The following is a 26,674-nucleotide window of genomic DNA, read 5'->3' as shown; positions in this document are numbered from 1 at the left end:
CGAATTCCAGCTTTGCCACTGATTCCCCCTATTGTGTTTGCAAAAAGAAAAGGAGTACTTGTGGCACCCTTAGAGACTAACAAATTTGACTAAACCGACTAACACGGCTGCTACTCTGAAATCTATGGTGTTTGCAAGTCACCTAGCTGCTTGTTGCTTCAGTTCCCCTCTTTGTAAAACCGAGTGAATGTGTCCGCCTCACAGGAATGTTGAGCGAATAGGTCTCTCTGAAGATTAAAGGTGCTTTAGAATTGTGAAATATTGTTGTTAAGGAAACAATTGAGAGAGGGAGGAAGAAACCCGGCTGTTGAGTGTAATTCCTGGATAGGGAGAACTACAACATGCTTTGGGCGCTGAGGACTGAAGTAAATAGTGCATCTTGATGTTCAGAACAAGTGATAATGCATACTCCAGAAATACAGAAGGAGCAGTGGGAAATCATTCCCTGAAGGGGAAGCTTTTGAGCACCAAGGAAAAAAGGGTGTGTGTAAGGGGAAAACGAAGGGCGGGGGGAGAATTTCCGTGGGTCCCCTCACCAAGGGGATCCATCCCCTTAGCTCGCGAAGATGCTACGTTGCTGAGGGAACGAGCCCGGGCTGCGGCCGCTAGAGGGCGCCGCCGCTGTAGTTTTGAGGCCGCCGCTGTCCCAGGCAGGGGAGCGCTGCTTCCACTCCCTGCGCCCCGGGGATTGGAGCGAACTGGAGCTTCTCTGCGAGGCGGCCACAAAAGTCCCTGGCCGCTGCAGGACTGAGTCAGAATCCCTGGCTGCAGCCCACCCAGCCCCCTCTGCTGCAGGCTTCAGCCGGACCGGGCGGGCTGCGGGGCGCTTTCCGGAGCTCCTGGGACTCCACGGGCTGGGGCTGGATTTTTTTTTTTTGGTGTAGGCTCGTTTCAACTCCAGCTTAACACCCCGGGCTGCCTGCAGTGAGGGGGAGGCGGGCGCTGGATTTCCCCAGGACAGAGGCGCTCCCCGGCACACGCACTCCCCGCCCTGTCCCGCAGGATGCCTGGACCCCAGTGGAAGCTCAAGCGGAGTTGGTTTAAAGTGCTGGTGGGCTTGCTAGCAGTGGCCTTGGCTTATTCCTACAACGTGGACCTGGATCACCCCGTGGTCTACCAGGGGCCCAATGGCTCCTTCTTTGGATACTCGGTGCTGGAGCATTACTACGATAATACCCGCTGGTGAGTAGGGCAGAGGGGCTGGCTCTGTGGCGGGGAGCTGCTGCTGCGGCTTGAGCTGCACGGTGAAGGTGTCACTTCGAAGTGGCGCTGGCATCTCTCAGCCCCCTCCGGCCTCCTGCCCCAGCCTTTTTGGAGTCCCCTGCTCCAAGCCAGGTGGAGTCAAGTTCTCCTCTCCCCGCTCCCCAGTAGATATTCCAGGATATTGCAGCTGTCTCAAGGTATTTCTGTGACCACTCGAATAAGGGCGATTTTAACTGCCTGGTTGAAACAGGGCAGCAAAATCCTTGGTGGCAAGAAGGGAGAGACATCGCAGTGTCTTTAAGCCATGATTTGAGGACTTCGGTAACTCAGCCAGAGGTTAGGGGTCTGTTGCAGGAGTGGGTGCGCGAAGTTCTGTGGCCTGCAATGTGCAGGAGGTCAGACTAGATGATTATGATGGTCCCTTCTGGCCTTTAAATCTATGAGACTAAAGCCCTGCTGGAGGGGCTCCCTTCCCCAAAGCCGTGTGCCTTGGCAGGTCTGGAGGGCCTTTATCCTTATTCTTTCCCGGCAGCATCCAGAGGAGCCTGCTGCAGGGGGAATGTCTCCTATTGTAAATTGGTCTTGCGGTTGGTTTGTGGGATATACTGGCCTTTAAATGGCCTTCTCCTCCATTTTCCAAGTGTCATGAAGTGTCACCTCAACTCACCATGGAGGCTAAACTCTTGTTCAGTAAGAAGATTACTAGTAATTTTCAGTTAAATATATTGCTTTCCTGCAGACACTTTACTGCAGACACTGTAGCTGCCATGCCTAGTCAGAACATGACTGGATGGGATATGCTGTATTTCTTCTTAGAGTACAGTCACTTGCGTGTGTGTGTGTGTGGGCTTCTTCTGAGGACCAATTGACAGCGGTGGTGGGGGACTAGAGAAGTAGTGAAGGCTGATTTAACTTGGCATGGACTATCTTACTGGTAAAGATTAATGGTGGGATAGAAGTTCAGGGTGAAATTCTGGCTTTTGAAGTCAAAAGTCCCACGGGCTTCAGTGGGGCCAGGATTTCACCCTAAATATTTAGAGACCCTCTGGTTTCAGACAGGACAATGTCCAGTCTCCAGCTATCACGTTTCACTTAAGATACCAGTTTAAAATCCCCTGCTACAGTAAGAGGGAGCATCCTTCTCCTTCTGGCATTAAACTTTACTTTGTTCCTTCCTGCAATTGGATTGACCCAGAAAAAATGGAGCTAAACTACAGTTGCTGCTGTCGAGGGGTGTGTTTATTACTGCCAGTAGCTTTTTCCACTGCCTGTTGCTGGAAATTGGGAGAGTACTGCAGGATCAGATGTTCTGGTTCCACCACACCCACTGATTTAAGGCTTCGAGTGTCAACCAACATGATTGTCAGAGAATCAGAATAATGGCTTCCTAGACACATTCTAAAGAAGAAGTTTTTAAATTAAAAATTAGGGTTTAAAAAAAGTGGTAGCTGGACGCATTTACGTCTGCGTTTCAACCTTTGCTGAGTAATCTGTTCAACAGAACAGCACACAGAATCTGGCAGGGCCTTCAGTACCTTTCAGCGGGTACTAAGTAAGCAGGCAGTGATTTTTTTTTTTCAAAGCAATGAGGAGGAACATTTAATCCTGGCTTTGATCCCCCCCCCTTTTTTTTAATTGCAGAAATACTGCCTCTTACTGTGGTTTGGGAACAGCACTGGAGCTGACATGTTTGTTTAAATCTCCAGTATAACTGAGGCCAGCTAATGTGTACTTAGAATGTATTATGGTAATAAAGTAGTTTTGCTCTGCCTTGGATGCAGTCTGATGGAAGAAGTTTGTGTACTTCCTGGAAAAGCAACAGAGGCACAAACTACCAGGCACCATTTAGAAATAAGCGAGGTTTGAACTTCAGAAGGGCCACTCAGTGTAACCAAATCTTCTAGCCAGGTATTAGCTTGTAAGTAGTTCAAGGTGATGTGTTCTGTGGTTTCAATTCAGTTACAGGTAGAGGACACTGAAGAAAGATTTCTTCCCATAGAATCATTTATTAAGTCCATCTGTTGCCCTGAGTTCAAATGCTGCCACGAAAAGAGGAATTGCAGCCCTGTGGTTCTCTGTTTCCACAAGCCGCAGGTTGGGATTCTATCATACTGTAGTCCACAAAGGGAGTGCTTCAGACTGGTGGTTACTCTAGCAAACAGTTGCTGCTGGAACATGCAGGATATGTACTTGGAGAAGTAAATGAAATGTGTGTGGGGTGTTGAATTGTCACTTCCCCTCTGCAGGTGCATTCTTAAGTAAACCAGACATCCATGGGGATTAACTGCAACTGCTAAAACCCTAATCAATTAGTGCCTTTTTATACTGACACACAGTTGTTGCCGGCCCTGGTGACATTCTGAACCTAGTAGGTAATTGGGGGACACCCTGAACTAGAGGCATCACTTCAGAAAAATTCAAGGGGGGAGGGGATGGTCAAAGTTGGATCGGCATATAGAACATTGTGTGATAGTTTATCCTGAAAGTCAGGCGATAGGGGAAGTAAAGACATAATGGAGCATATAAGGCTTATGAAAAGTTTGGGGGTTGCTCCATAGACCGAGGCATGTATCCCTTTTCTGCAGTGCAAAACTGCCCGTTGTGTTTAGTCCTTTATGTAATCCCCTTCTTTGCAGGAAATATTTACAAGCTCATCTCCTTGACAGCAAATTTATGTGATATGAAATAGGATAGGTCATGTTGGGTTAAATGGGACAACTTTTAGTAGCAGTGGTCGCCATGGTGTGAACAGTAGAGCATTGATAGGTTTGATCTGTTTGCAAAGAGGAGTTGTCTGCATTCCATATAGAAGTAACTGATCAGAATGATTAGAGTGGTTTGCAGATGGTGGGGGAGGGGGGAAGAAGAGGACATCTTCTATGTTTGTATAGAATTTTTAGAGGGAAGGGTGGTGTATTTTGAATGATAAATAAACATAGAACATCTGTATGCATCTCATAAAACTATCTAAACTGACTAGTTTACTACTTTTCTACTGCTCTCTCTCTATTTGCATCCGGGGCCCTGTTAGAATTAAACAGGGTCCTTTTAAGTGGACCTAGCTGATGTCACTTTTAATGTGTATAGGAACAGTAAATACAAGTAAACAGTCCACAAAGCTTCTCTTTATCTCCATCTCTTAGATATGGACAGATTACTTAGCTGTTGATTTGGGAACTGTAGCACACTTGTGGATTAAATAAATGTATTCAGCCTCAGTTTTAGCCACTTAAAATGAAGTTCTTTCACACTCTTTGGGTCACAAGTACTTGTATGCTTTGCCTTTCTGCGTGGTGACTTTCAATGGAGCATTCCTTATTAAATATCAGTATCAAGAAAGAAGCAAGTGGTTGGAAAAGAAAAGAAACCCTTCACTTTAAAATGATGCTAATCTTATCACACAAACCAACAAAAGATAGGAAAAGCAAAATTGAAAATTACTCATTGTCCTTAACACACGTTGATGGGGAACACACAATAAAATGAATGAAGTGCCAGTCTAAAGGAATGCTGTTGAGATGAAATAATATAATTTCTTGCTTGTGTGTGGGTAACAGTGGCTCAGATTATGAAAACTGATATAAACAAATGTTCTACATGGTTAAAAATGTTTTCTCATTTCACTCTGCTTGGGAAATGAAGCAAGGCTGGCAGTTTCACTTCCTGCTTCTCCTGCACTAACAAAAAAATACCGGGTAGGTTTTGGTTAATAACACTGCAGAGGGATGTCGGTCTACAGAAAAATTTTCATTTAAAGTAAAAGTTTCCTGCAGACTTTTCGTGGCGCACAAATGTCCTGACAACCATATCTGATGTGTGAGGGCATATTAAATATTACGAGAGGCCATAGCCCCATCAACCCGGATTATGACCTCATTTGAAAGACTGTTCTTCTTGAGTGTAATTCTTTTATTCTTGAAATATCTAGTAGCTGATATCATTTAGCACTATTTTAAGAAAATAGAAAACTGCCCACACATCTTGAACGTGCCTGACTGATACACAAAGATGGGGGTCTGGCAAAGCTGGAAAAGATTTAATGTACACTGCGAGAAAAGAAATTTGGCATTTGCTCCTGGACCTTTATAATTAATACATATGTTAAGATCATAGTGTTACATGCATTAGGCTGGATTCAGCAAAGATGATGCAGGAAAGTTACCACCGCTATCCTCTTCCATATGGCTTATAGGCACCTTGAAAATCTTATGAAGTTGCACTTGTAGGAGCTGCATCTCCAGTCTCTGCCTGCTTTTGGTCATCCTCTCTCCGCATTTTGGGCTGCTGTTGCTTCTCACATGCTACTGTCTCCACTAAGGAAAAGTTGCAGCCACTCTGCACCATCCACAACCCGCTCCGCCCAATGCAAATCCCACCAGCAGGGTTTATATTGGCTTAAACCGCCACTGATTCTAGTCAAATGTATCATTGTTTACAGTGCTTCTTTTGGTATGACTTCAGATTTTCAAAAGCAACTAGTGATTTGGGATGCCCTCATTTTTGGGTGCTCAAGTTAAGACACCAAAAGGGCCCCCCATTTTCAAAAGCACTTGTTGAAAATTCAGGCCCCCTTGAGATGTCAAGCTGGATGCCCAAAAATGAAGTCACCCCAAATCACTAGAGACTTTTTAAAATTTTGATCATGTGTCATACAGAATTATCTCCAATGAACTGTCCCTTCCCTGACCCCAGTTTTTATTAAATAGTTTGAACTGAAAAGGATAGTCAGTTTAGTTTAGGATAAAAATGCGTTCTGTAATATAAAACAGGGAGTTACAAGGCCCTTAATCCGTCCTGATCATTAAAGTCCCTTTAATGAAGTGCATAACACCCATGAGGCTTTCCCTCATGTGCTAATATCTTTATACATTTTTGCCAATTCGTAAACCTCCGTGTTGGCCATTCATTTTTATATAGCACAAAACACTAGTCTGTATTATGTCCCTGCAGTCTGGGATTGGGCTCTCCTTCCCCTCCACCGTAATCCCTCACCTGGAGGTGGTGGAGCTGCAGTTGTCAGCTTTGGGGTGGCAGCAGCAAGGGGCACTAAGTCTGCTGCGAAAAGTGATTTTGATAAATATCACTTTTCACATAGGCCCCCCCTTACTTTTGTGCTGCTGGCACAGCACTGCCTTCAGAGCTGGGCACCCTGGCCAGCAGCCTCTGCTCTCCTCTCTGCCTTCAGAGGAGGGTGGCGAGGAGTGGGGGCATAAATGACAACAGACACAAAGAAGGGGGGGACAGATCAAATAAGTTTGAGAACCACTGATCTAAAGTATCATTCATATATATAAATATTAAACAAGATCAAATTTAGGAAAATGGCTTGGATTAAAGTTTTGTGCACCAAATGTGAACCTGGAGCAAATGTGTATGACCAAGTTTACTCTCTCTCTCCACGTCTATATACATACACTCTCTCTCTCTGCGTAAGAGAATTTGGCTATGCAGCCTTTACTAGAATGGTGTGAAAAATGTATTTGCAATAAAAGGAATGTACTTGTTGGTTGTACTGAGATTTCCTCTTTGGAGTTATTTCTACATGATTTCAAGATGGAGAGGACTTTGTCTTCATCACATGTTCTCAGGTTATTGTATTTTCTGATGTCTCTTGTTTTGCTTTCTTAAGAGGATTTTTTGAGTACAAGTTTTGAAAGATTTACACAGTTCCTCCTCATTACTGTTCTCAACTGAGCAAGGAACCAGGTGGTTAGCTGCTGCTTTCTTTCGGAGCCTAGACAAGCATGCATGCTCCTAGCCTTTAGCTATAGTTTTGAAGCTTGGAATAAATCTCAGCAAATAGGAAAAATAAGTATTTTATGCTGATTTTTTTTTAATTTTTGGAGAAATTATTACAAGAAACAATAACTTGACCCTTACAAAAACTTTAATGAGCTAACATGAATCACTAGCCAATTCTTTTTATTTTAAAAATCCTTTTATAATTCCCTTCTCTCCCCCTTCCTCCTCTTCCTTTCTCTCTCTGCCAATTTAACGTGGTGTAATAGCCTCATCCTTCCTGGCAGCATGGCCTGGCACATCTAGGCAGTCTAGTTCCATGGCTACTGACTGAGAGCTGTTATCACTGGAATGACCCTCTATTTTTGTGCTTTTATGTCATTTGTTGCTTCCTGCTCTTAACCGCAGACTGCGGTTATCTGAAACATGCCGGGTGGTGTTGCATCTGATGGGTGATTTGATATATTGTTGTTCGTACATGACTTAGTATCCCGAGGATCTTTTTATGTGATCCAGAATGAAATAGGGGAGGAGACCCACATGAAGGAAGAGTGTCCTGTTTTGTCTTGGTGTATTGCCTGGACAGACCACAAACACTGAACTGCGAGCTGCTGTTGGGGCTCTGGAAAGGCAGGACTGATTTGGTGCTATAGTTACAGGTTGAGCAGCAGTGGCTTCTGAATTACTGCCCTCTCACTTAAGACCCCGCATTCAGTGGATTTACCTATTGAATAGATGAACCAATTGAATATTCCTCCCCCTAAATGTATTGGGGGGGGGGGAAGCCTTCGACCAGGAGGAATCAAACTGGAATCCTTGGATGCATTGGAGCAGCATGTGCCCTGTTGCTGCTGCTTATTTTAATCTGTTGTGATATAGGAGGCAATTTAAAGGTGTTTCATCTCTGCCACTTAAAATTGCTGTGAGGGGCAGAGGACCTGCAGCGTTTGAGTTATGGCTGTCTAATCGGTGCTGGCACGCTGGAGACAGATTCGAATGCGTTTGGCATCTTTCCTTGCTATTGGGACCACTCAGTGCTTCTTTGTGCATTGTACTTCCAGCTAGATACAGCGCTTTGATTTCTGAAACTGTTTATCCTTAGGGCCGTTCAGCAGCAAGGTGGTGGTTACTCCCTGTGGGAGGTAAACATAACGCAGGTGCAAATGAGAGTGAGATCATGAAAAGAAGGATATATAGCCTCATTGCCTACTGGCTAGTTCTCCACACTGTCATTCTGGAAATTGGCATCTCCAATAAGAGAGGATCTCGCATCTGATTCCTCCAGACATAGCCAGTAACGGGTTGGTAGGCTCCAAGAGATTTGTGTTAAGCTTGGTCAGAGGTGGCTGTGATAGGCTGTCCTGAAGGTTGGTTTGAAAGGAGTAATGGGGAAGTTCCTTTGGGCTCCAACATGAATGCTGCGTAGTAATGGGCAAGACTCCACAAGGTCCCATAACCCTTCACGGGTGGATTCTGATTCTTGTAGGAATAGTAAAGTCACTCCGAGAAGCCATCACCAAGACTAGGAACCTCCCCTCCCCCATAATGAAACCAAAACGTGCTACTTCAACCTTGCTTTCCTGCAACAAAATTAAAACAAAATCCCTTCAATCCCTGGTGGGGGAGAACTGGTATGTGTCTGTTCAAGATTCAGGTATGGTGCTATGGTGAGGTGCAGTTGTAATGCCTAAAATGATAGACCCCAACAACTGAAGGCTTTTAATCCTTCCCTTTGTTCCCTCCTCTTTTCTTTTACATCTGCCTTGTTGAATTCTTGTACTAGAATTGAGGCTGTCACAAAATATTGACTCAGACTCAAAGGCAACTGTGCACATAGAGTCATTTCTTTCCCTTGCTGGGCTTCGCTTTCCAGTGTGCCTTTGTGCAGCCAGTCAGAGGGATCTCAGAAACATCCTCCAGAATGTTGTGGTTGTGATGAGAGCCCATGCCAATGCGTAGCTCTCTGCAAAAATCTGACCACATTGTGACTGTGTTGGCTTGGGGAATGGAACTGCCCTGTTTAAAATCTGAACAGTGCTGCAAAATCATGCTACGCCACTAAATTAGACTATTTAAATCCAAGTTGGTTAAATTGGTTGGGAGATGTTGGAAGGCTGCCTGGCTATAGCAAAGAAATGAACAAGGTTATTCTTTTATGGGCTGTTTACATATTCACTATGTTTAGGCTGGGGCAGGATGAAGGAGTCCATAGTACTGAAATGCTAGATTACCACTTTTTACTTCTGGAAAAATTTCAATATGTACAGTATGCTTTGGGAGAAACTTTCAAGCATTTTATTCTGAGTTCAGGGAACTTTCACCAGTCCTAGTAATAACTTAACTGGATTAATTACTGACATGCATCACATGCTGTGTTTGTGTCTTGCCTGGTTTTTGCCCCATCAGATAGATTTAGTATCTAGTTGTGTTCTTGGAGATATGATGTCTTTCAAAAACATAGCTGAATGCATATTTTCTCAAGATCAATTTGAACTTAGAATCAGTGCATGGAATCCTGCTCACACAGTTCAGTATTATTCTCCCTCTCACCTTCACCTCCCCCGAGCTTTTTAAAGAGAAATGAATGATTCTTTATAAATTAAGCTCCTAGATCTTTTTGAGCATTATTGAGTCAAATTCATCTCTGTTGTAAGGTGGGCACAGCTCCACTGGAGTTGCACCACTTAAACCAGAACAGAATGTGGTTTACTGTAGCTTATTGTAATAGCTGGTCTTTAGAAACACTTTCTTGACACTTGCAATTTAAACCATTCCTCCTTAAGCTAGCAATATCCCCCCCTTTGTTTATTTTGTTAGACCTCGTGAATGTCAATAAGTGAATGACATTCATTCATCGCCTGTGTAAATGAGATGATTGGCATTCTGATTTCAGCCTGCCTGCCTGCCTGGTGAGATTTCCATTTGGAGCTATTATTTCAGGCTCCCCTGTGCTTGGTCCCCAACGTGTGAAGGCTTTGTAGCTTTCAGCAATTTAGTTTCAGGCATTAATTTCTCTCACTTGTGAAAACATGATGTGCATATAGAGTGCAGCCCCCTGGCAAACCTCTGTGATACTACAGCTTAGCCCATGATACTGGGAGAAAATGATCCCTTTAATATGGATTTCTTTCCCTCTAAATTTCTCTTAAATGTCAGGACACGGTTTTGTCACATCAGCCAGTAGAGCACGTTAAAGCTATGAGGAAAACTTATTGCCCAAGTCATTTCTTAGTATAGCATAGATTCCTGATTATAACTCCCTCTGATAACATAACACTCTCTGCTTCTCCTTCCGAGATAGGTGGAATTGAGATTTCAATGTTTTTTTCTCCACGTTCTTACACTGAGTCTGGTAGGGAGTAGGTGGGGATAGGACGTAGAGGCTGGTAAATAGGATGAACGAAAGTCACTGAAAACCAGCAATATCCCTGTTTTCTAGGCCTGTATTGAGATCTCTGACCATTTTTACATGATGTGACCCACACTTAACACCGTGTAGCTTTTTAGCCCTCTCTAATGGCTGGACTATGAATAGACTCCTAATGCCTCTAAGATGATAGACCTGATTTGTTAGCTCAAGCACTAGAAGCACATGCTTTTCAAGTCAGTGGTCTTGGGTTCAATCCCCACAGACCACCTGACCAGGGACATTTTTGCATACAAAAGCCAGTGATTTTTGTCTGGATTTTGTATCTCCTGTGGACTGGCCTTCTCAAGGGTCAGCGGATCCAAACTGATAGCAAATTGACTAGGTGCATGTGCCATACCTTGTGAGGGCAGGTGTTAGATCTTTGGTGGTCTTCCCCTCCCCCCCCAACCATCTCTCTCATTCTCTCACATTTTGCTCAACTCAGGACATGTCTACACTTAAAATGCTGCATTGGCACAGCTGCAGCTCTTTAATGAAGACCCTCTAAGCCAATGGGAGAGAACTCTTTTGTTAATCCACCTCTTCAGAGGCGGTAGCTATGCTGGGAGGAGAAGCTCTCCCGCCAGCATAGTGCTGTCTACGTGGGGGATTAAGTTGGTATAACTGCATTGCTCAGGGGTGCGGGTTTTTCTCATCCCGGAGCAATGTAGTTCTACTGATATAGGAGTGTAGTGTAGATCAGCCCTCCTCCCTGGCACATGAGTTCAAATTTACAAGATGGAAGGAAGAAGTGGGAAGGGCGCTTGCTTGGATGAGGAAATGATGGAGTCGGCTCATGTTACAAACACTCGCATAGTCATCTGATTCCTGCCAAAACATCCCCGCCCTGCCCTCTTCCCACTCATGATGGCAGGTGGTCCATTTTTTTATGTCACTTATTGATAACAATACAAAATTGTCAGCTAAACTGTGGTCCTCATGAATCATTTGGATCATTAAATTGGAGCATTGTATTAATATGGTTTGATCACTTTCTTTCAGGAAGGAGTTCATACCTACAATCACAGCTGTTGTTGATTTGATACTTCCCCAAGATGCTAGTTTCTCTCACACAGTATCAGTAATATAGGTCCAGTCTTTGCAGCTTTGTCTCTAAACTGTTGGTGGCAACACATCGTGCAATAATTCTGGATTTCTGAAGGAACACTCGTATGATAAGTTGCCTTGAGCTTCAGGGATTAGGATGCCTTCGGGTTCTGATCAACCATATTGATCTGTGTTTTGATGAACAGAAACGTAGCTTTTTTCCCTTTGTGGCCATTCATTTTTGGCTATTGTGGATTTGGAGTTGACAGGATTGTGGTTAGAACCTAAAGAAATTGGATGCAGCTGCTGTTCTCTGTCCTAAAACTTTCCGAAATTGCTTATTTGGGGGTGAAGAATTGCTTTAAATGTGTTATGTGTCAGATGGAAATTTAGCTTGTTCAAAGAATTCCTGGATTCCTTGAAGGAAAATGCCTTTACTGTGTCTGTTTTCATTTTGTGTATCATTGGTGTCATTTTACCAGGCCATCAGAAGAAGTCCTCTTGCCAAAGGTGCACTGGCAATGTCAGTGTTTTTTTTTTTTTTCCCTCCTGAAATTAACTACTTCCTACTTTGCTTTTGGTTTCCAGGGTCCTGGTTGGTGCCCCAAAGGCAGATTCTAAATACAGCGCCTCCGTTAAGTCCCCAGGAGCTGTCTTTAAATGTCGAGTCCACACCAATCCTGAGAGGAGATGCACAGAGCTGGATATGGGTCGAGGTGGGTAACTCTAAGACTTTTTTACTTACCGGTTACTGAAAGTCCTCGCAAATATCTTAGGGCCTGATCCGATGTCCCTTGAAATCATTGGAAAGACTCCCATCAACTTCAGTGGGCTTTAGATCAGGGCTCTAGGGTGCACCGGTATAGCACTAGGAACTTGATCCCATTGAAGTCCAGTGCTAAAGCTCCCATTTACTCTAAATCATTCAGGATTATGTCCTACCTGAGGACTGGAAGCAATATGTTCTTGATGGAGGTCTCTGATTGCAGTCTGTGCTCTCTCTGGGCCACTGCATAAGGCTAATCTTTTTGGTCAAGCTTTTTCCAAATGAATCTAAACCAGGCTGTTGTCTTTTCCTTACCTGCTTTGGTCTCTTTAGTTTCTGGAGGGGGATGGTTAGAATTGCTGCTCATTTTGAGCAGTTCTCATTGATTTTATGTGATTTCCCCCCTCCCCCCACATTTGAAGGGTGAATATATACTGTGTTATAAACAGAGTAATGTGTGTGTGTTCACTAATGGAATAATAACTTTGATTTATCCTACTTGCTTCTTATGCAAAAGAAAACAAAAACAAATCAATGAGAGTATTTTGTTGTTGCATATGATCAGGACCAAGGTCCCATTGTACAAGATGCTGGTCAAACGTATGTTGAGACATGGTCCCCTTCCCTTCCAGGGCTCCCAGGCTAAGGCCCTGATCCTGTGATCTAATCCTTGGGAATGAGTCCTTATGAAGAATGATACATGTTTGATCTCTGTTGGTGAAAAAGAGTTCATAGTGGTATTGCTGTGTTTTTGCTGACATGTTTTATTTTAACATCACTGTATGAATGTTTTCCTGACATCGGAACCAGAGTATGCTCCGTTATACGTTAATATTGAGGCTATGTCTATGCTGATGGCGGTGTGCAGAGTACATACACTGCACACCCCCTAGCAGTGTAGACATGGGGTAGGCATTCATGCCAGAACCCTAGGGTATGTACCCTACACTGCTCTCTACATGCCCAAGCAGTGCTTCCCAGGTCTACGCTGCTATTTTTAGCACTGTAATATCCCACTGCCTCCCTGCTGCTGGAGCCTTTCCCCCTGCCTCCTCTGTGTCAGAGCCTTTCACTGTTAAGTGTAGCAGCCCACTGCAGTGTGGATGCAACCTGCTTTACACTGAAGCGTATAGCTACAGGCACCCTACACGCTGACGCAAGTGTAGATAAGACCTTAGTGAAAGAGGGTTTTTTGGCAGGTTGTTTTGTTTTTATCAATAAAATTCTACTTAATTCTACATGTAAGTGTTCGCAAATATCTATCTATATATTTAGTTTTGCTAAAACAAACACCCGTTCCCCCCACTCCTTGACACTACAGTAAGATGAGTTAATAGACGTAATGACAGATCATAGAAAGAAAGAGTTGAGCCCATATTTTTAAAAAATGCCAAAGTCCCATTTTCTAAAGTGCATTAGGCCCTTGTGAAAATATTACTCTGCCAACACCTCAGTATTTTCCCCGTGGACTTCAGTGGGACTGATCATGTGTCTGAAATTAATGCATGTGCTGGAAGTTTCACTGTCTTGAGCCCTTAGATTTTAAACTCTTTGGAACAGGGACTGTCTTTTAGGGGGTTTTTTGTACAGCACCCAGCACAAGGGGGCTCTCATCCTGGGCACTATCCTAATTCGTATGAGAAATAATAGTGAGAGGTGGGAAAGAGCGGTTCGATCAACTAGTGTATCTCTTACAAGGGCACATTATAGATATTTAAAAAACTAAATGCATCCTCCTCCCCGTCCCTCCCTCTTTTAAGGCAATACTTGGGGCACGCTCTGTGGAAAGACCTGTAAGGAGGATAGAGATGATGAATGGATGGGCGTAAGCCTGGCTAGACAGCCCAAGGCTGACGGAAGTGTGCTGGTAAGTCCACCCTTTCCCTTGATCTCAGTAGAGTGATTGCTGCTATGCTGACACTAATGCTGAACATGTTGGGATTAATGTCTTCGCTAGTGACTGACAGAGTCCAGGTTTATAAGCAGTGAACTCTCTAGTCCCTTCCTTGAAGTGGATAGAAAAATGAGCCCCAGCCAGAAACATACTGAGAGAAAGAAGACTTCAAAGCAGTAGCACCTGACTTGTCACCTAAGGGGCTTCCTCTTAAATTTCTGAGTGTTTAGGCCTTTTGAACAGAATGAATGGAACTTTGTTTTTTTCTCTGACTGTGTCCGTTAGTTCATTTGTTTTACAGATTGTGTGTGTGGGGAGCAGGGCATAAGTCAATGAATATAGTGTGTGTATGTGTATGTGTGTGTTGTGTCAGAACTTGTAAAAAATGTCAGATTTAGGTATGCAGCTAAATTCTGCTCTTGGACGTGTGCATGAATCTTCCATTAATGAGGTAGCAGACATGGGAGTCAAGGTCATTTGTTCGTTCATCTTTGGGGTAGAGTTAACAGGCAAATATTGAGACCCATGGGAGTTGATGTGCATGTTTGTTAAAGGGCAAAATTTGATCCTAAGGATGCGGAATTTATCTTGATAGGACAATATTTTAAATAATGTGAACCTTCAGATAAATCACTGAGAAAGATGGGCAAATATTGCAAAAAAAATTTATATAAATATTTGACATTTTAAAATGAGACTGATTACTGTGTTTGCTCTTCCCTTGGGTTTGCTCTTGGTGAGTAGTCTAGCAAACTAACATGCAGGAATGTTCACTGAAACAGCAAGACTTGAGAAAATATTGTAGAATATTTGTGAAAAATGAATGTCAAGATTGTACTTGAGAGCCTCCAACAGAAACCTTTTTCTAAACTAATCCAATCACAAAACAGTAACCTACCATGTGACCTATGTTTCCAATCAAATTTGGAATACTAAGTATATGGAACAAATTGTCAACAAATATTTACCAAATTTTTTTGCACTATTCAGCCAGTTACTTTAAGCAAATCACAATCAGTTTGTGGGCAGCTTGTGAACAGAAAAACCTGAAATTGGTAGAATAAATTGTTACAGATTATTCTGCTGTAATCATGGGCATAGTTGGAGGGGCGGGGGGGATATTTGTACAGGTTGTAAGATCCAGCCTTTGCCAAAAAAAAACTAGAGATGAAATGTGTTAGCTATGTTACTGATTACTCTGGATAGGTTAGTTTTCCTCATAACCAAAATTAAACTGAATAATTGGATATGTTTTTGTATATCCTATATTTGCATGGGCTCCCCAGGGTGCTAAGTGGTCTCATCTAACATTTGTGTGATACCATCTCCAATCTTCCACTTACAAGAAGTGGAAGATGGGACAAATGACCAGGGAAGAGTATAAAAATATTGCTCCGGCATGCAGGAGTGAAATCAGGAAGGCCAAATCACACCTGGAGTTGCAGCTAGCAAGAGATGTTAAGAGTAACAAGAAGGGGTTCTTCAGGTATGTTAGCAACAAGAAGAAAGGCAAGGAAAGTGTGGACCCCTTACTGAATGAGGAAGGCAACCTAGTGACAGAGGATGTGGAAAAAGCTAATGTACTCAATGCTTTTTTTGCCTCTGTCTTCACGAACAAGGTCAGCTCCCAGACCACTGCACTGGGCAGCACAGCATGGGGAGGAGGTGACCAGCCCTTTGTGGAGAAAGAAGTGGTTCGGGACTATTTAGAAATGCTGGACGAGCACAAGTCCATGAGGCCGGATGCGCTGCATCCGAGAGTGCTAAAGGAGTTGGTGGATGTGATTGCAGAGCCATTGGCCATTATCTTTGAAAACTCATGGCGATCGGGGGAAGTCCCGGACGACTGGAAAAAGGCTTATGTAGTGCCCATCTTTAAAAAAGGGAAGAAGGAGGATCTTGGGAACTATAGGCCAGTCAGCCTCACCTCAGTCCCTGTAAAAATCATGGAGCAGGTCCTCAAGGAATCAATTCTGAAGCACTTAGAGGAGAGGAAAGTGATCAGGAACAGTCAGCATGGATTCACCAAGGGCAAGTCATGCCTGACTAATCTAATTGCCTTCTATGACGAGATAACTGGCTTTGTGGATGAGGGGAAAGCGGTGGGCGTGTTGTTCCTTGACTTTAGCAAAGCTTTTGACACGGTCTCCCACAGTATTCTTTCCAGCAAATTAAAAAAGCATGGGCTGGATGAATGGACTATAAGGTGGATAGAAAGTTGGCTAGATTGTCGGGCTCGATGGGTAGTGATCAATGGCTCCATGTCTAGTTGGCAGCCGGTATCAAGTGGAGTGCCCCAAGGGTCGGTCCCGGGGCCAGTTTTGTTCAATATCTTCACAAATGATATGGAGGATGGTGTGGACTGCACCCTCAGGCAGTTTGCAGATGACAGTAAACTGGGAGGAGAGGTGGATACGCTGGAGGGTAGGGATAGGATACAGAGGGCCCTAGACAAATTAGAGGATTGGGTCAAAAGAAATCTGAAGAGGTTCAACAAGGACAAGTGCAGAGTCCTGCACTTAGGATGGAAGAATCCAATGCACCGCTACAGACTAGGGACCGAATGGCTCTGCAGCAGTTCTGCAGAAAAGGACCTAGGGGTTACAGTGGACGAGAAGCTGGATATGATTCAGCAGTGTGCCCTTGTTGCCAAGAAGTTCAATGGCATTTTGGGATTATATGTAGGGGTATTGCCAGCAGATCGAGGGACATGATCGTTCCCCTCTATTCGACATTGGTGAGGCCTCCTCTGGAGTACTGTGTCCAGTTTTGGGCCCCACACTACAAGAAGGATGTGGAAAAATTGGAAAGAGTCCAGCGGAGGGCAACAAAAATGATTAGGGGACTGGAATGCATGACTTATGAGGAGAGGCTGAGGGAACTGGGATAGTAAAGTCTGCGGAAGAGAAGAATGAGGGGGGATTTGATAGCTGCTTTCAACTACCTGAAAGGGGGTTCCAAAGAGGATGGCTCTAGACTGTTCATCAGTGGTAGCTGATGACAGAACGAGGAGTAACAATCTCAAGTTGCAGTGGGGGAGGTTTAGGTTGGATATTAGGAAAAACTTTTTCACTAGGAGGGTGGTGAAACACTGGAATGCGTTACCTAGGGAGGTGGTGGAATCTCCTTCCTTAGATATTTTTAAGGTCAGGCTTGACAAAGCCCTGGCTGGGATGATTTAGTTGGGGATTGGTCCTGCTTTAAGCAGGGGGTTGGACTAGATGACCTCCTGAGGTCCCTTCCAACCCTGATATTCTATGAGCCACGTAAGACTATTTTGTAATAGCAGATAGGTAAGGAGTCCTCAAAAATAGATATGTTTAAAAATAAATACATCAAATCAACTTTTAAGACAGGAAAGTTAATACCAATATTCTGTATCATGCCACTGTGTGGTGCTGAGCATGGTCCACACCTGTGCAAGCCAATAGGATTGGAGGATGGTGCAGTCGTTTGCAGGAAGTACATCAGTATCTTGCTAAATCGGGACCTAAATCCCCACAGGCAGGATTTTGTACCACACATTGAAGTCAACAGAAACTGTGGCATTGACTTCAGTGTATGCGGTATCAGTCCCTCAAAGAGCCACTGTCCTATTGGACCAAAGCTAACTCTCTGTTTAGGACATGAAGACTAAATAGAAAAGCCTTTTATAACAAAGATATGGTGACCATATTGGCCAAAGGGAAAACGGGACACAGTAAGGGGCTGGCCCAAGCCCTTCCCCCCGCTTCGGCCCCCATGGGGCTGCTCGAAGCCCCCTCCCCACCCTGGAGCTGGCCTGAGTCACGCACCCTAGCTTCTCTCCCTGCACGGAGGGCAGGCAGGGCTTGTGCGAGCAGCGATGCACATACTAGACAGGGTGATCATATTTCCCAAAGGTTGGGCCTGGCATTGCTGCTTGCTTGAGCCCTGCCTCCCCCCGCCCCCCACGCGTGGGGCAGGCACTGCTGCTGCCCCCCTCCCCCCGCACGTTTCTCCGCATCCCGCTTTTTTGGACAAAAGTGGGTATTTGTCCCGTTTGTTCTTGCCAACTGATCAAGCAAACAGGATAAATGCCCACTTTTGTCAGAAAAGTCGGGACAGAGCTTAAAAAAGGGGACTGTTCTGGCCAAAAAAGGACGTATGGTCACCCTAAACAAAGATAATCTGAAGACTGTAGCTAGACTGAAGTGTAAACTGGTCCAGCATACATCCTCCTGACCTTGGATCTCATCATGAGTCAACGTTAACAGTAATCTGAGAGTTACGACAATACAACTTGGGTTGCCAGTTCTTTCCATACTAAAACTGTAAAATGCATTCTCTTTCTCTCATTGGGAAAGGAACCAGGGACAGTGCATTAATACTTGGAGATAAGCCATGTCCCTTAATCTACCTCTTCCCAAATACCTGCCCCATTGATCATGTATCTCGTTTTTCTCCAAAGTGTTGCCATTTTTTCATTTTAAGTAGCCAACTCACTGTATACTGAATTCTACAGTATGGAAAATAAAATATTTGCACTGAAGCTAAAGCCCACGTGGTAAATGGTGGAAGGGATTTCAGTCAGTTATTTGTGCACTTAAAAAGTCCCTTGTTGGACTCCACTCCTGCAGTGAACTCCACAGAGCCCTATTGACTTCATGAAGGACTGTTTGCAGGATCAGTGTCTTAGTTTGTAAACTCCATAAGGCAAGACTTGTATTTCCTGCTGTATTTTCTACAGCACCAAGCTGGCATTTAATAAACAACAACAAGGTAAGGTTACATTCATATGCTCCATTTGTTTTGCATTTCTGTCGTGGTTCATTGCTGCACCACTTTTCCTTTGTATTATCCAGGTCCCCACAAATTTTGAGACCAAAATGTATGACCTCAACTCTTGAATTCCACAACAGTGTTCATTCTATTGCTATTCCCTCACCCTCTCAGAGCCTCTAGCTCATAGCTAAAAACACTCATTGATATGAAATTTGTCATGGTGATTTTCCAGGGTGGATTTTTCACTGTGATCTCCAGCTGACCCATCTCAACTCGCAGGACTCAGCTCCTGAGATGTTCAGGCTCTCTGGCTTGGAATTCCTTTCCCATCCATGGGCCAGTGAAGTGGGGAGCTTGTAGCCAGCTTCAGTGGCTCATTTTTCTGGCTTCCCAGGCCTCAGCTACACTGAACCGTACAGGGAGCGTGCACTGTAATTGAATTAACTCCCTTTGAAGGGGCAAGCAGGAGTGCAAGAAGCAGCTAGAGGCAGGTCCTGGCATGGCAGGGGATCGCAAATAAAAAACGGCAGATTCCTTAATAAAAATGCCAATTCCATGGCATCTTGGAAAAATGCCAACTTCTGCAGCCACAAAAACGAGGAGTCTGAGATGAATGGGGAGACCATGCCTCTTAGAGCTATTGTTTCAGCCTCTCTGCAGACTCAGGCAGGCAACACTGCATCGCTTACACTCAGCTCATGTTTTAATACTTTGCTTCATACCCATAAACTCAAGTTTAAATAATGGAAAGCTGAGATTCTGGAGCAGAATTGTTGTATGGGACAAATTCTGCCACGGCTGAATCCACAGAGACTGATTTTATAGAAAGGTTAAAAATCTCAAATAGAAACATAGGGTGGGAGCACTGGAAAAGGCTGTAGCAGCTCACATATACCAGTGAACAGAATATTATTTGTTCTTTTTTGTTTTCATTCATTCATGTGAAATGCTCATAGCTTTGCAAAGCTTTCAGCCCTCGGTCTGTTTTAAATATCCGTGTTAAGCGGCAGCTACTTCTCTTTATCCCGCCCTCTTTCCTGCCCTCAGCATTTCACCTTAGCTCATTCCTGAGCAAGACCTGCTGCTGCTCTCCCCAATTTTCAATCACTTGTGCTGCTTTGGAAGAGATTAGTGGGTTAATGTATGCGAGTCACTGGCAGCTTTTGGGAGGTAAAAAAATAAGGGAATTTATAATATCACAACCCTTTATTTATCTTTCTATAGCTTAAAAAACACGTTCAGTTTTTTCCTCCACAATTTATATGCGGAATAACTTTTTTGTTTTTCAAATCCATTCCTTTCCGTGACATTCTGTTCTCTGGTTTCATTGCTCAACTTGAATGTCAGCCTAGAGCTGTGTCAGTATGACACACTCTATGCAAATGTATATGGGTGTGTTTTTGCACTCCCAGTGCAAATGTTTCGGAAGAGAAACAATTTCCTGATCTCTCTGAAAGTAAATATAATGCATTTTAAAAAAAAACTCTGACCAAAGAGTGCCTGGAGATTAAAATCACAATCAAGTTTGCTTAAAAGAACAAGTAATCAAGTTCAATAAGCTCTTCCTTATGAGCCTCCTAACATACATCTGGCTGTCAGAGTGCCATTATAAACAGTCTTCATATAATGCATGTCTCTCTCTAACAAAGCTTTCCAAAGCTCCTTGAGCTCTTCATTATGCCTCTGTGTTAACTATCTTATCCAGTAAATACGTGCATTTGGTTGAGTACTGCAGATTAGAACAGCAATAAATATCACTTAAAGCTGATGATTTGGGAGAGCTCACTGTTGGTGGTGGTCCATTCCATTAAAACGAAAAGAAAGCCTTGGTGATTTTTAGTGCTTTTCTAGGGGTAAGAATTAGTCTTGACTCTGGTCCAGATTGAGTTTTGCTCTATCCATTCCCTGGTAGTTGGACAGGATGATGCGACTGTGCTTGTTTTATAATGCGTTTCTAGGAGCGTTCAGCGGCAACGTGCTCAGCACTGAGGTGATAAGATGGGGATTGGGATAGAGTGTCTTGCATCCTTCAACATTATCTCTCCAGGCAAGTGCTGGCCTCCCAAAGGAAGTGCTGTCTTGTCCTCCTTGACTGGAAGGGTTGTGACTAGGATGCGAGGCTGACAGTGCAGCGAGGCGCGTCCGTTGGTTCTAACAGACACAAAAGAGGCTCCATGAGACTGAGCAGGCCACGCTTGTGATCCGTCTACAAGGCTGTGTCTGCACTGCCTGCACTGGAGCTATGCTGACTTACACCAGCTGGAGATACAAGTTCAAATTCAAAGCTTCTGCTGTTTCCCATTTCATTTCCTTTGATTCGAATGAGCTCTTTGGGGGTGAGGAGATCGGTGGCCTGTCTGGTGGTGAGGCAATGGTAATTCTGGGAGTGAAGGGGAGCTGGGGATGTGTAAGCCATGTGTCTGTATGCTCTTATTCTGAGACTGTGAGGAGCGCAGCATCCTGGGTTGAGTGTCTTGGCTCTTGTTGTGGAGGGGTGATTGGGTTTTTCACCAGGAAGGGGAGGAGGGTGAGAAGGTGGAGGGGGAAAATGGAATGTTAATTTTGGGCCTGTCATCCTTCTTAGTGATCCTTCCAGTCTTAGCATTCCCTCCACCTCCTCACCCACTTACTCCCATCTTATTCCTCTCCCACACCTCCCCCCCCCAGCTTTCTTTTCTTCCACTAGATTCTACCCAGTCTACTTTGCTTAGAAAAGGTCCTCCTGGTGTCACCTCCCTTCACCACGAGGCTCTAGGGATCTACTTGACACATTGCCTGGCACCAAAAGTGATAAGGGTCTTGAGATCTGCTGTCAGAGCTGCCCCTGCTCCAAAGAACACTCATATGTATGACACGGGTGGCTAGGAGGAGCTTTGAAATTTGGAATTTGTGGTGCCAACATTGGCAATGTCAAGTGTTAGCAGTGGAGGAACATGGCAATTGGAGTATCCTTTTTGTAGCAAAGATGGGGTTCAGAGAACTAAGGAAGAGTTAGGTGGGGGAAAGGGAGAAAGATTGGGGCGGGTGTTTTTGATACAAAGGGGCGTCCTGCTGCCTCATGTTTCAGTAACACATGTGATATGATCCATTTAGGCCTGTGCCCATCGCTGGAAAAACATCTACTATGAGACAGAGTACATCCTCCCCCATGGTTTCTGTAATATCATCCCACCGAACCTCCAGTCCAATGGTCGAAAATTACTGCCCTGCTATGAAGGTAAGGTGTTATTTCTCTGTCATTATGACAGAGTAGATTTTCTTGTTGTCTCCAAAAGTATCTATGATAAACCTTCATTAATACATTAAAAAAAGTACTGCTGACTCAGGCATAATTTGGCAGAAGGACGATCTTGAATTTAAAAAAGAGGGTAAAGACGATAATTGGTTTCCATGAGTAACTGTGTGTGGCCATGCTTAACTGATAGAATAATAAACTTTTTGGAACAGTATCTTGAGAAAACCATCAACTCCCTTATCTGGATGTCACCAGGCATGTGACATGAGTACAGCCACTCTTACTTGTCTGCATGTTCGGCATTCTAGATTAATAGGAAATGATCACACCCATGTTTAAGAAATATTTGCAGTCTGACACTGTCATTTATAGGAGGGGAGAATATTGCTTAAAGCCTAGATTTTAGGATACCAGTGTAACAAATTAGAATAAAGTTGCCTCTTTCAATTGCTGCTACTTTGAAAATGTCCAGCGGTGCATGATGTTTTTTTCAGTGCCTCTCAAAATATTGCTGTCATTCAACATAGACCTGGAATGGCATTGAGAGTGAGAGGACTTGTTTAAGAGTTTTGAATAATAGACAACTTTACTCATTGTTTGAGTATTGAGTATTGTTTACTATTTGTTTATAAAAGGAATAGTCTTCCCTTGTGTGTTTTGTATCTGAATTTATATCCAATTTCATTGTTCAAAGACTCCAAAAGACAGTCTTTCCTGAACCCAAAGCAAATAACCAATCCAGAATGCACAGGTATGTCATTAGGGAAGATGGGGGTCTCTCCAAGCTTTTGCAATTAGCCCTTGGAGAAACATTCAAGAAAACAGCTGCTTGGGTTTCCCAGGTTGGTCTTATGCATCTACGCTCGTAGTTCTCAGACCATGGTGGGGCCTCCCAATGGAGGCACAGGAACGTGTCAGGGGAGGTGTGAGCTGCGTGCATTTTTTTTTTTTTTAAGAGCTGGGGTTCATGCAGAAGGGCCGTGCAAGCCTGGGAGGTAGGGATAAAGGGAACCTCTCCCTCCCTGCCCCAGCCCAATCCCTCACTGGGAGGCAGCGGGGCTCTGGCTGTCAGTCCCAGGGTAGCAGCAGCAGCAGCGCAGAAGGAAGGGTGCCAATGGGGCACGAAGTCTGCTGTGAAAAATATTGACAAATATCACTTTGCCACCCTTACTTCTGTGCTGCTGGCATGGTGCAGCCGTCAGAGCTGGGCGTCCAACCAGTGCCTGCTGCTCTATGCTCTGCCTTCAGAGCTAGGTGGTGGTAAGTGTAGTGTGTGTGGGTATGTGTGTAAATGACTACAGAGACAAAGTAGGGAGGCCCGATCAAATAAGTGTGAGAACCACTGGTCTACACTAATCTTCCCTCCCTCTTCAAGGACTGAAAAAGCACATGGGTTTGAAGGCCAAGATGGAGTGCAGTCTGATGTGAGCAATCACTGCCTTTGATTTCCAATGTCAGGAGCAGCTGGTGAGAGGCTGGCTGCTGACATTAGTAAGTGGGGGAGAGTTAACACAGTAGATGTCTGTCAGTTCCTCAATTGCTAATGGATATGTAACTCACTGCTTTGGGTTTTGCTCCAAGCCTAGAGATTGTTCAGGCCCAGTACATTGAAGACAAAGCTCATAACAAAACTGGCAAACTTAGATAAACTATATATTGCAATGTGTATCTGGAGAATTGTCTAACCTACCATGTGCTCAGCTCTCATAGGCTGCACTGGAAACCCATGTAACCAGTCTCAAAAAATCTGTGCCATTCTGGGGACAGCAAACATTTGTGCTCTGAGCATCAGTAAAAGGTCCCAAAAATATTCATCTGAAACTTGTATGTTTTGATTACATATTTAAACTCACTGTTTCACTTGATCTATAACAACATGTGAGGAAGCCATAAAACCTCCTATCCTGAATACTGTCCTCTTTTGTTTGCTTGTCTTCCTGTTGGCAGGATCAGGCCAAGACTATACTTAAGCAATGCATTGCAAATCTGCAATGTTAACTTTTATTACCCCCCTTTTCCACCCCCACCCCAAACACAGAATCACTTCCAGCGTTTCCTCTGAGCCCTTTTCACCACCCTGATGTTCTTTTAAAAGCTGTCAGTCTGAAATAATTGGAGAGAGGCAGCTCCTGGAAGAGACAATTGCTTGTGCTTCTCTGTGCATCATGGCTTCAGAGTGAAACGGCTGCTAGTCTGACAGGCTATTTGCCAGGAATTGCTAGAAAATAGAAATGTGTGGGCCCAGTATCTATGAAGCAGCCAGTGGAAAATTGGCAGTTTTGGTGCACTATGCTATTGGCTTAATTTCATTGCATGCTAGAATGAAAATGGGAGATTTGGGATTGATTTGTTTGTTCCACTGTCAGGCATCAAGTCACACAGTATCACTGAGGGTGACTGAGTTTGCTTCTTGTTTACCTCTGCGACTTTCAGGTTTCTATAAAGTAATTTGGCTTATTCTTCAAACACAAGGTACTGCTGTGATCAGTCACTGAAAGGATTAACTGGAACCCTCCCTTCCTGTGGTCTTAGTTTTTTTCCCCTTAGCCCTTCAGAAAGTAAAGGAAAAAATCCTTCTTTTAGTGAAAATCTCGGTTAGGAACAGCACAGCCAAATTGAAGGAAAGAAATCAAGTGTTTGGTAGAAATAATACATGCACAATGTAATAATTAAGGTAGTTGGAGAATAAGAGCCTCTTCCCACAAACACTTGCTGTTAGGTGCAGAGCTTGAAGCCAACAGGAATACTCATGGTCACAAGCACCGTTCCAAGTTATAATATGCATTTGCAAGATCAAGCCCTGGGACTTCAGTTATCTATAATTGGAACTGTATAAGATACAATTATATAGGCAGTGCAGTATTTGCCACATAAGCTATAATGAAAGGCTTCTAACCGCTGTAAATGGAGCAGACATATAGTTAATTTATGCTATGTATTTAGTAATGATTTGCCATATAATACAGATTCAGTAATTAAAAACAAAAGAGGAAATGGAAACTTCCTTACTGGAGGGCATTCATGAAACAAGATAGTAGTCTCGATGTGTCTTATTCTTCTCCAGTCTCCCTGAAACAGCTGACAGAAGTCTGGAAGCTATTGAGAGCTAATGAGAGCAGCAGAAGGCCTGCTAGTTAAGTGGAATCTTTCTGGCTCAGAGCTAATCTGATTTGTATGAACTGAAGTGCTTTGTGGGGCACAAAGCTAAGGCCTTCCAAGCTATACTCTGACTTGATTGTCCTTGCTTTTAATGGCTGCCAAATGTGGCCTACAAGGAAATTAGGAACCCAGCCATCCTGTCCCCCGACTCACTTAATGGGCAGAGATAAAGGGCTGCTGCTGCTACAAGAGACAATTTAACAGAGGTGGGGACAGACAGATGAGCTGGTTTCCTACTTCTGTGGTGTAAGGATCAGAGGGACTGGGGGAGAGAGGTGGGAAACTTAAACAATAATTTCTGGTGGTTAAAGAATATACAGGAACAGTACTCGCCCCCACTCAAGCCATCCAGAGGAATAGAGAGATTTCCCCTCCGGGGACATAGAATGGCCCAGCCTATTACCAGTTTTCCGAGAGCCATACTCTGATCCTCCTGGCTTTGTGGTATAAATTCAATACCGGGGGTTATGCCATAAAGACAACTAGCATTTCCACCCAATGTGGTGAAATGCTGAAACACAGGGAAGAAGAGATTGGGATTAAATATGTTGTTTTTGGCTCCCAGTGCAAATGACTGAGAACACGTCACAGATATCCGTGTTGCTTTAAACTCTTTATTGTGTGTGGGTTTTTTGGTGGTGGTGGTGGGGGAGTTAATGCTTTTAAGCAATACTTTGTTTTATTTGGTTGGGGCAAGGGGGTCAGTTCCTCATCCAGCTCTCTTTTTAGTTGTGATTTGAAAGATAGAGGACTCCATCCTCCTCCTGGCTTTCTGATATGCAGCAAACAGATCAGGGCTTATCTTTTCTTTTGTTTCTTGTTTTATCGTGTAAGTGTATTGATTGGCAGGAGGGGGACGGAGACTTTTCAAAGGGGGCTTAGGTACCTGACTCCCATTGAAAATCAGCCTAATACTCTCCTTTGTGCCCTTTGACTATCTCCCCCTTAGTGAATTTATCTACTTATGGTTCATGCATTGAGCAAGCCCAGCTCTGTAAATATTGATTAATTCTGTATCACTATAAGCGTGCACAGTGCTTTACAGATGAATGAGAGGCCTGTAGGTGCTTACAACTGAAGGGTCTGATCCTGCCAGCAGTTATTACTTCAAGTGACTAGGAAGATGGACACAGGAGCAGGGGTTGGAACCAAGTTATCCCCCAACCTCCTGGCTGTGGGATCATTGTCACGCTCTCTGGCCCAATGAGAATTTAATTATTTATAGAAAGTGGAACAGCTTCACCAGGAGAGAGTGAGAGAAACTCTGCCCAGAATACTGTCTAGCCCACTGATTAGGACATTCACCTGAAATGTGGGAGACCCGAGATCAAATCTGTGCTCTAAATCAGGCCGAGTGGGGGTTTGAACCCAGGTCTCCTGTATCCTAGGCAAGTGCCCTAATCATTTGAGTATAAGGGGGGGAGCACCAGTGTGTTCTCCTCTGATTTTGTGGATGGCATGTAAGTCCCTTTGTGACTA

General features: G+C 44.0%; 1 protein-coding gene across 6 annotated transcripts in view; it reads left to right on the top strand.

Moving 5' to 3' along the window:
• The first annotated feature begins 688 nt into the window (after positions 1 to 688).
• The window catches only part of ITGA9 (integrin subunit alpha 9), a 294,730-nt gene continuing 268,744 nt past the window's right edge, over positions 689 to 26,674 (top strand). For all 6 annotated transcript variants that reach the window (XR_012157453.1, XR_012157452.1, XM_078851717.1 and 3 more), the window contains exons 1-4: positions 689 to 1,182; positions 11,987 to 12,114; positions 13,925 to 14,031; positions 21,895 to 22,018. Coding sequence is in view for 4 of the 6 variants with exons in the window: in XM_078851717.1 (XP_078707843.1) it covers positions 1,004 to 1,182; positions 11,987 to 12,114; positions 13,925 to 14,031; positions 21,895 to 22,018 (538 nt within the window). In the remaining 2 variants the exon portion in view is untranslated. The remainder of the gene's footprint in view (positions 1,183 to 11,986; positions 12,115 to 13,924; positions 14,032 to 21,894; positions 22,019 to 26,674) is intronic.

Source organism: Lepidochelys kempii, chromosome 2 (assembly GCF_965140285.1).
Source record: "Lepidochelys kempii isolate rLepKem1 chromosome 2, rLepKem1.hap1, whole genome shotgun sequence".
In the NCBI taxonomy this organism is placed as follows: Eukaryota; Metazoa; Chordata; order Testudines; family Cheloniidae; genus Lepidochelys; species Lepidochelys kempii.
The sequence above is the reverse complement of the archived record's forward strand: the minus strand, read 5'-3'. Positions and strand labels throughout refer to the sequence as shown.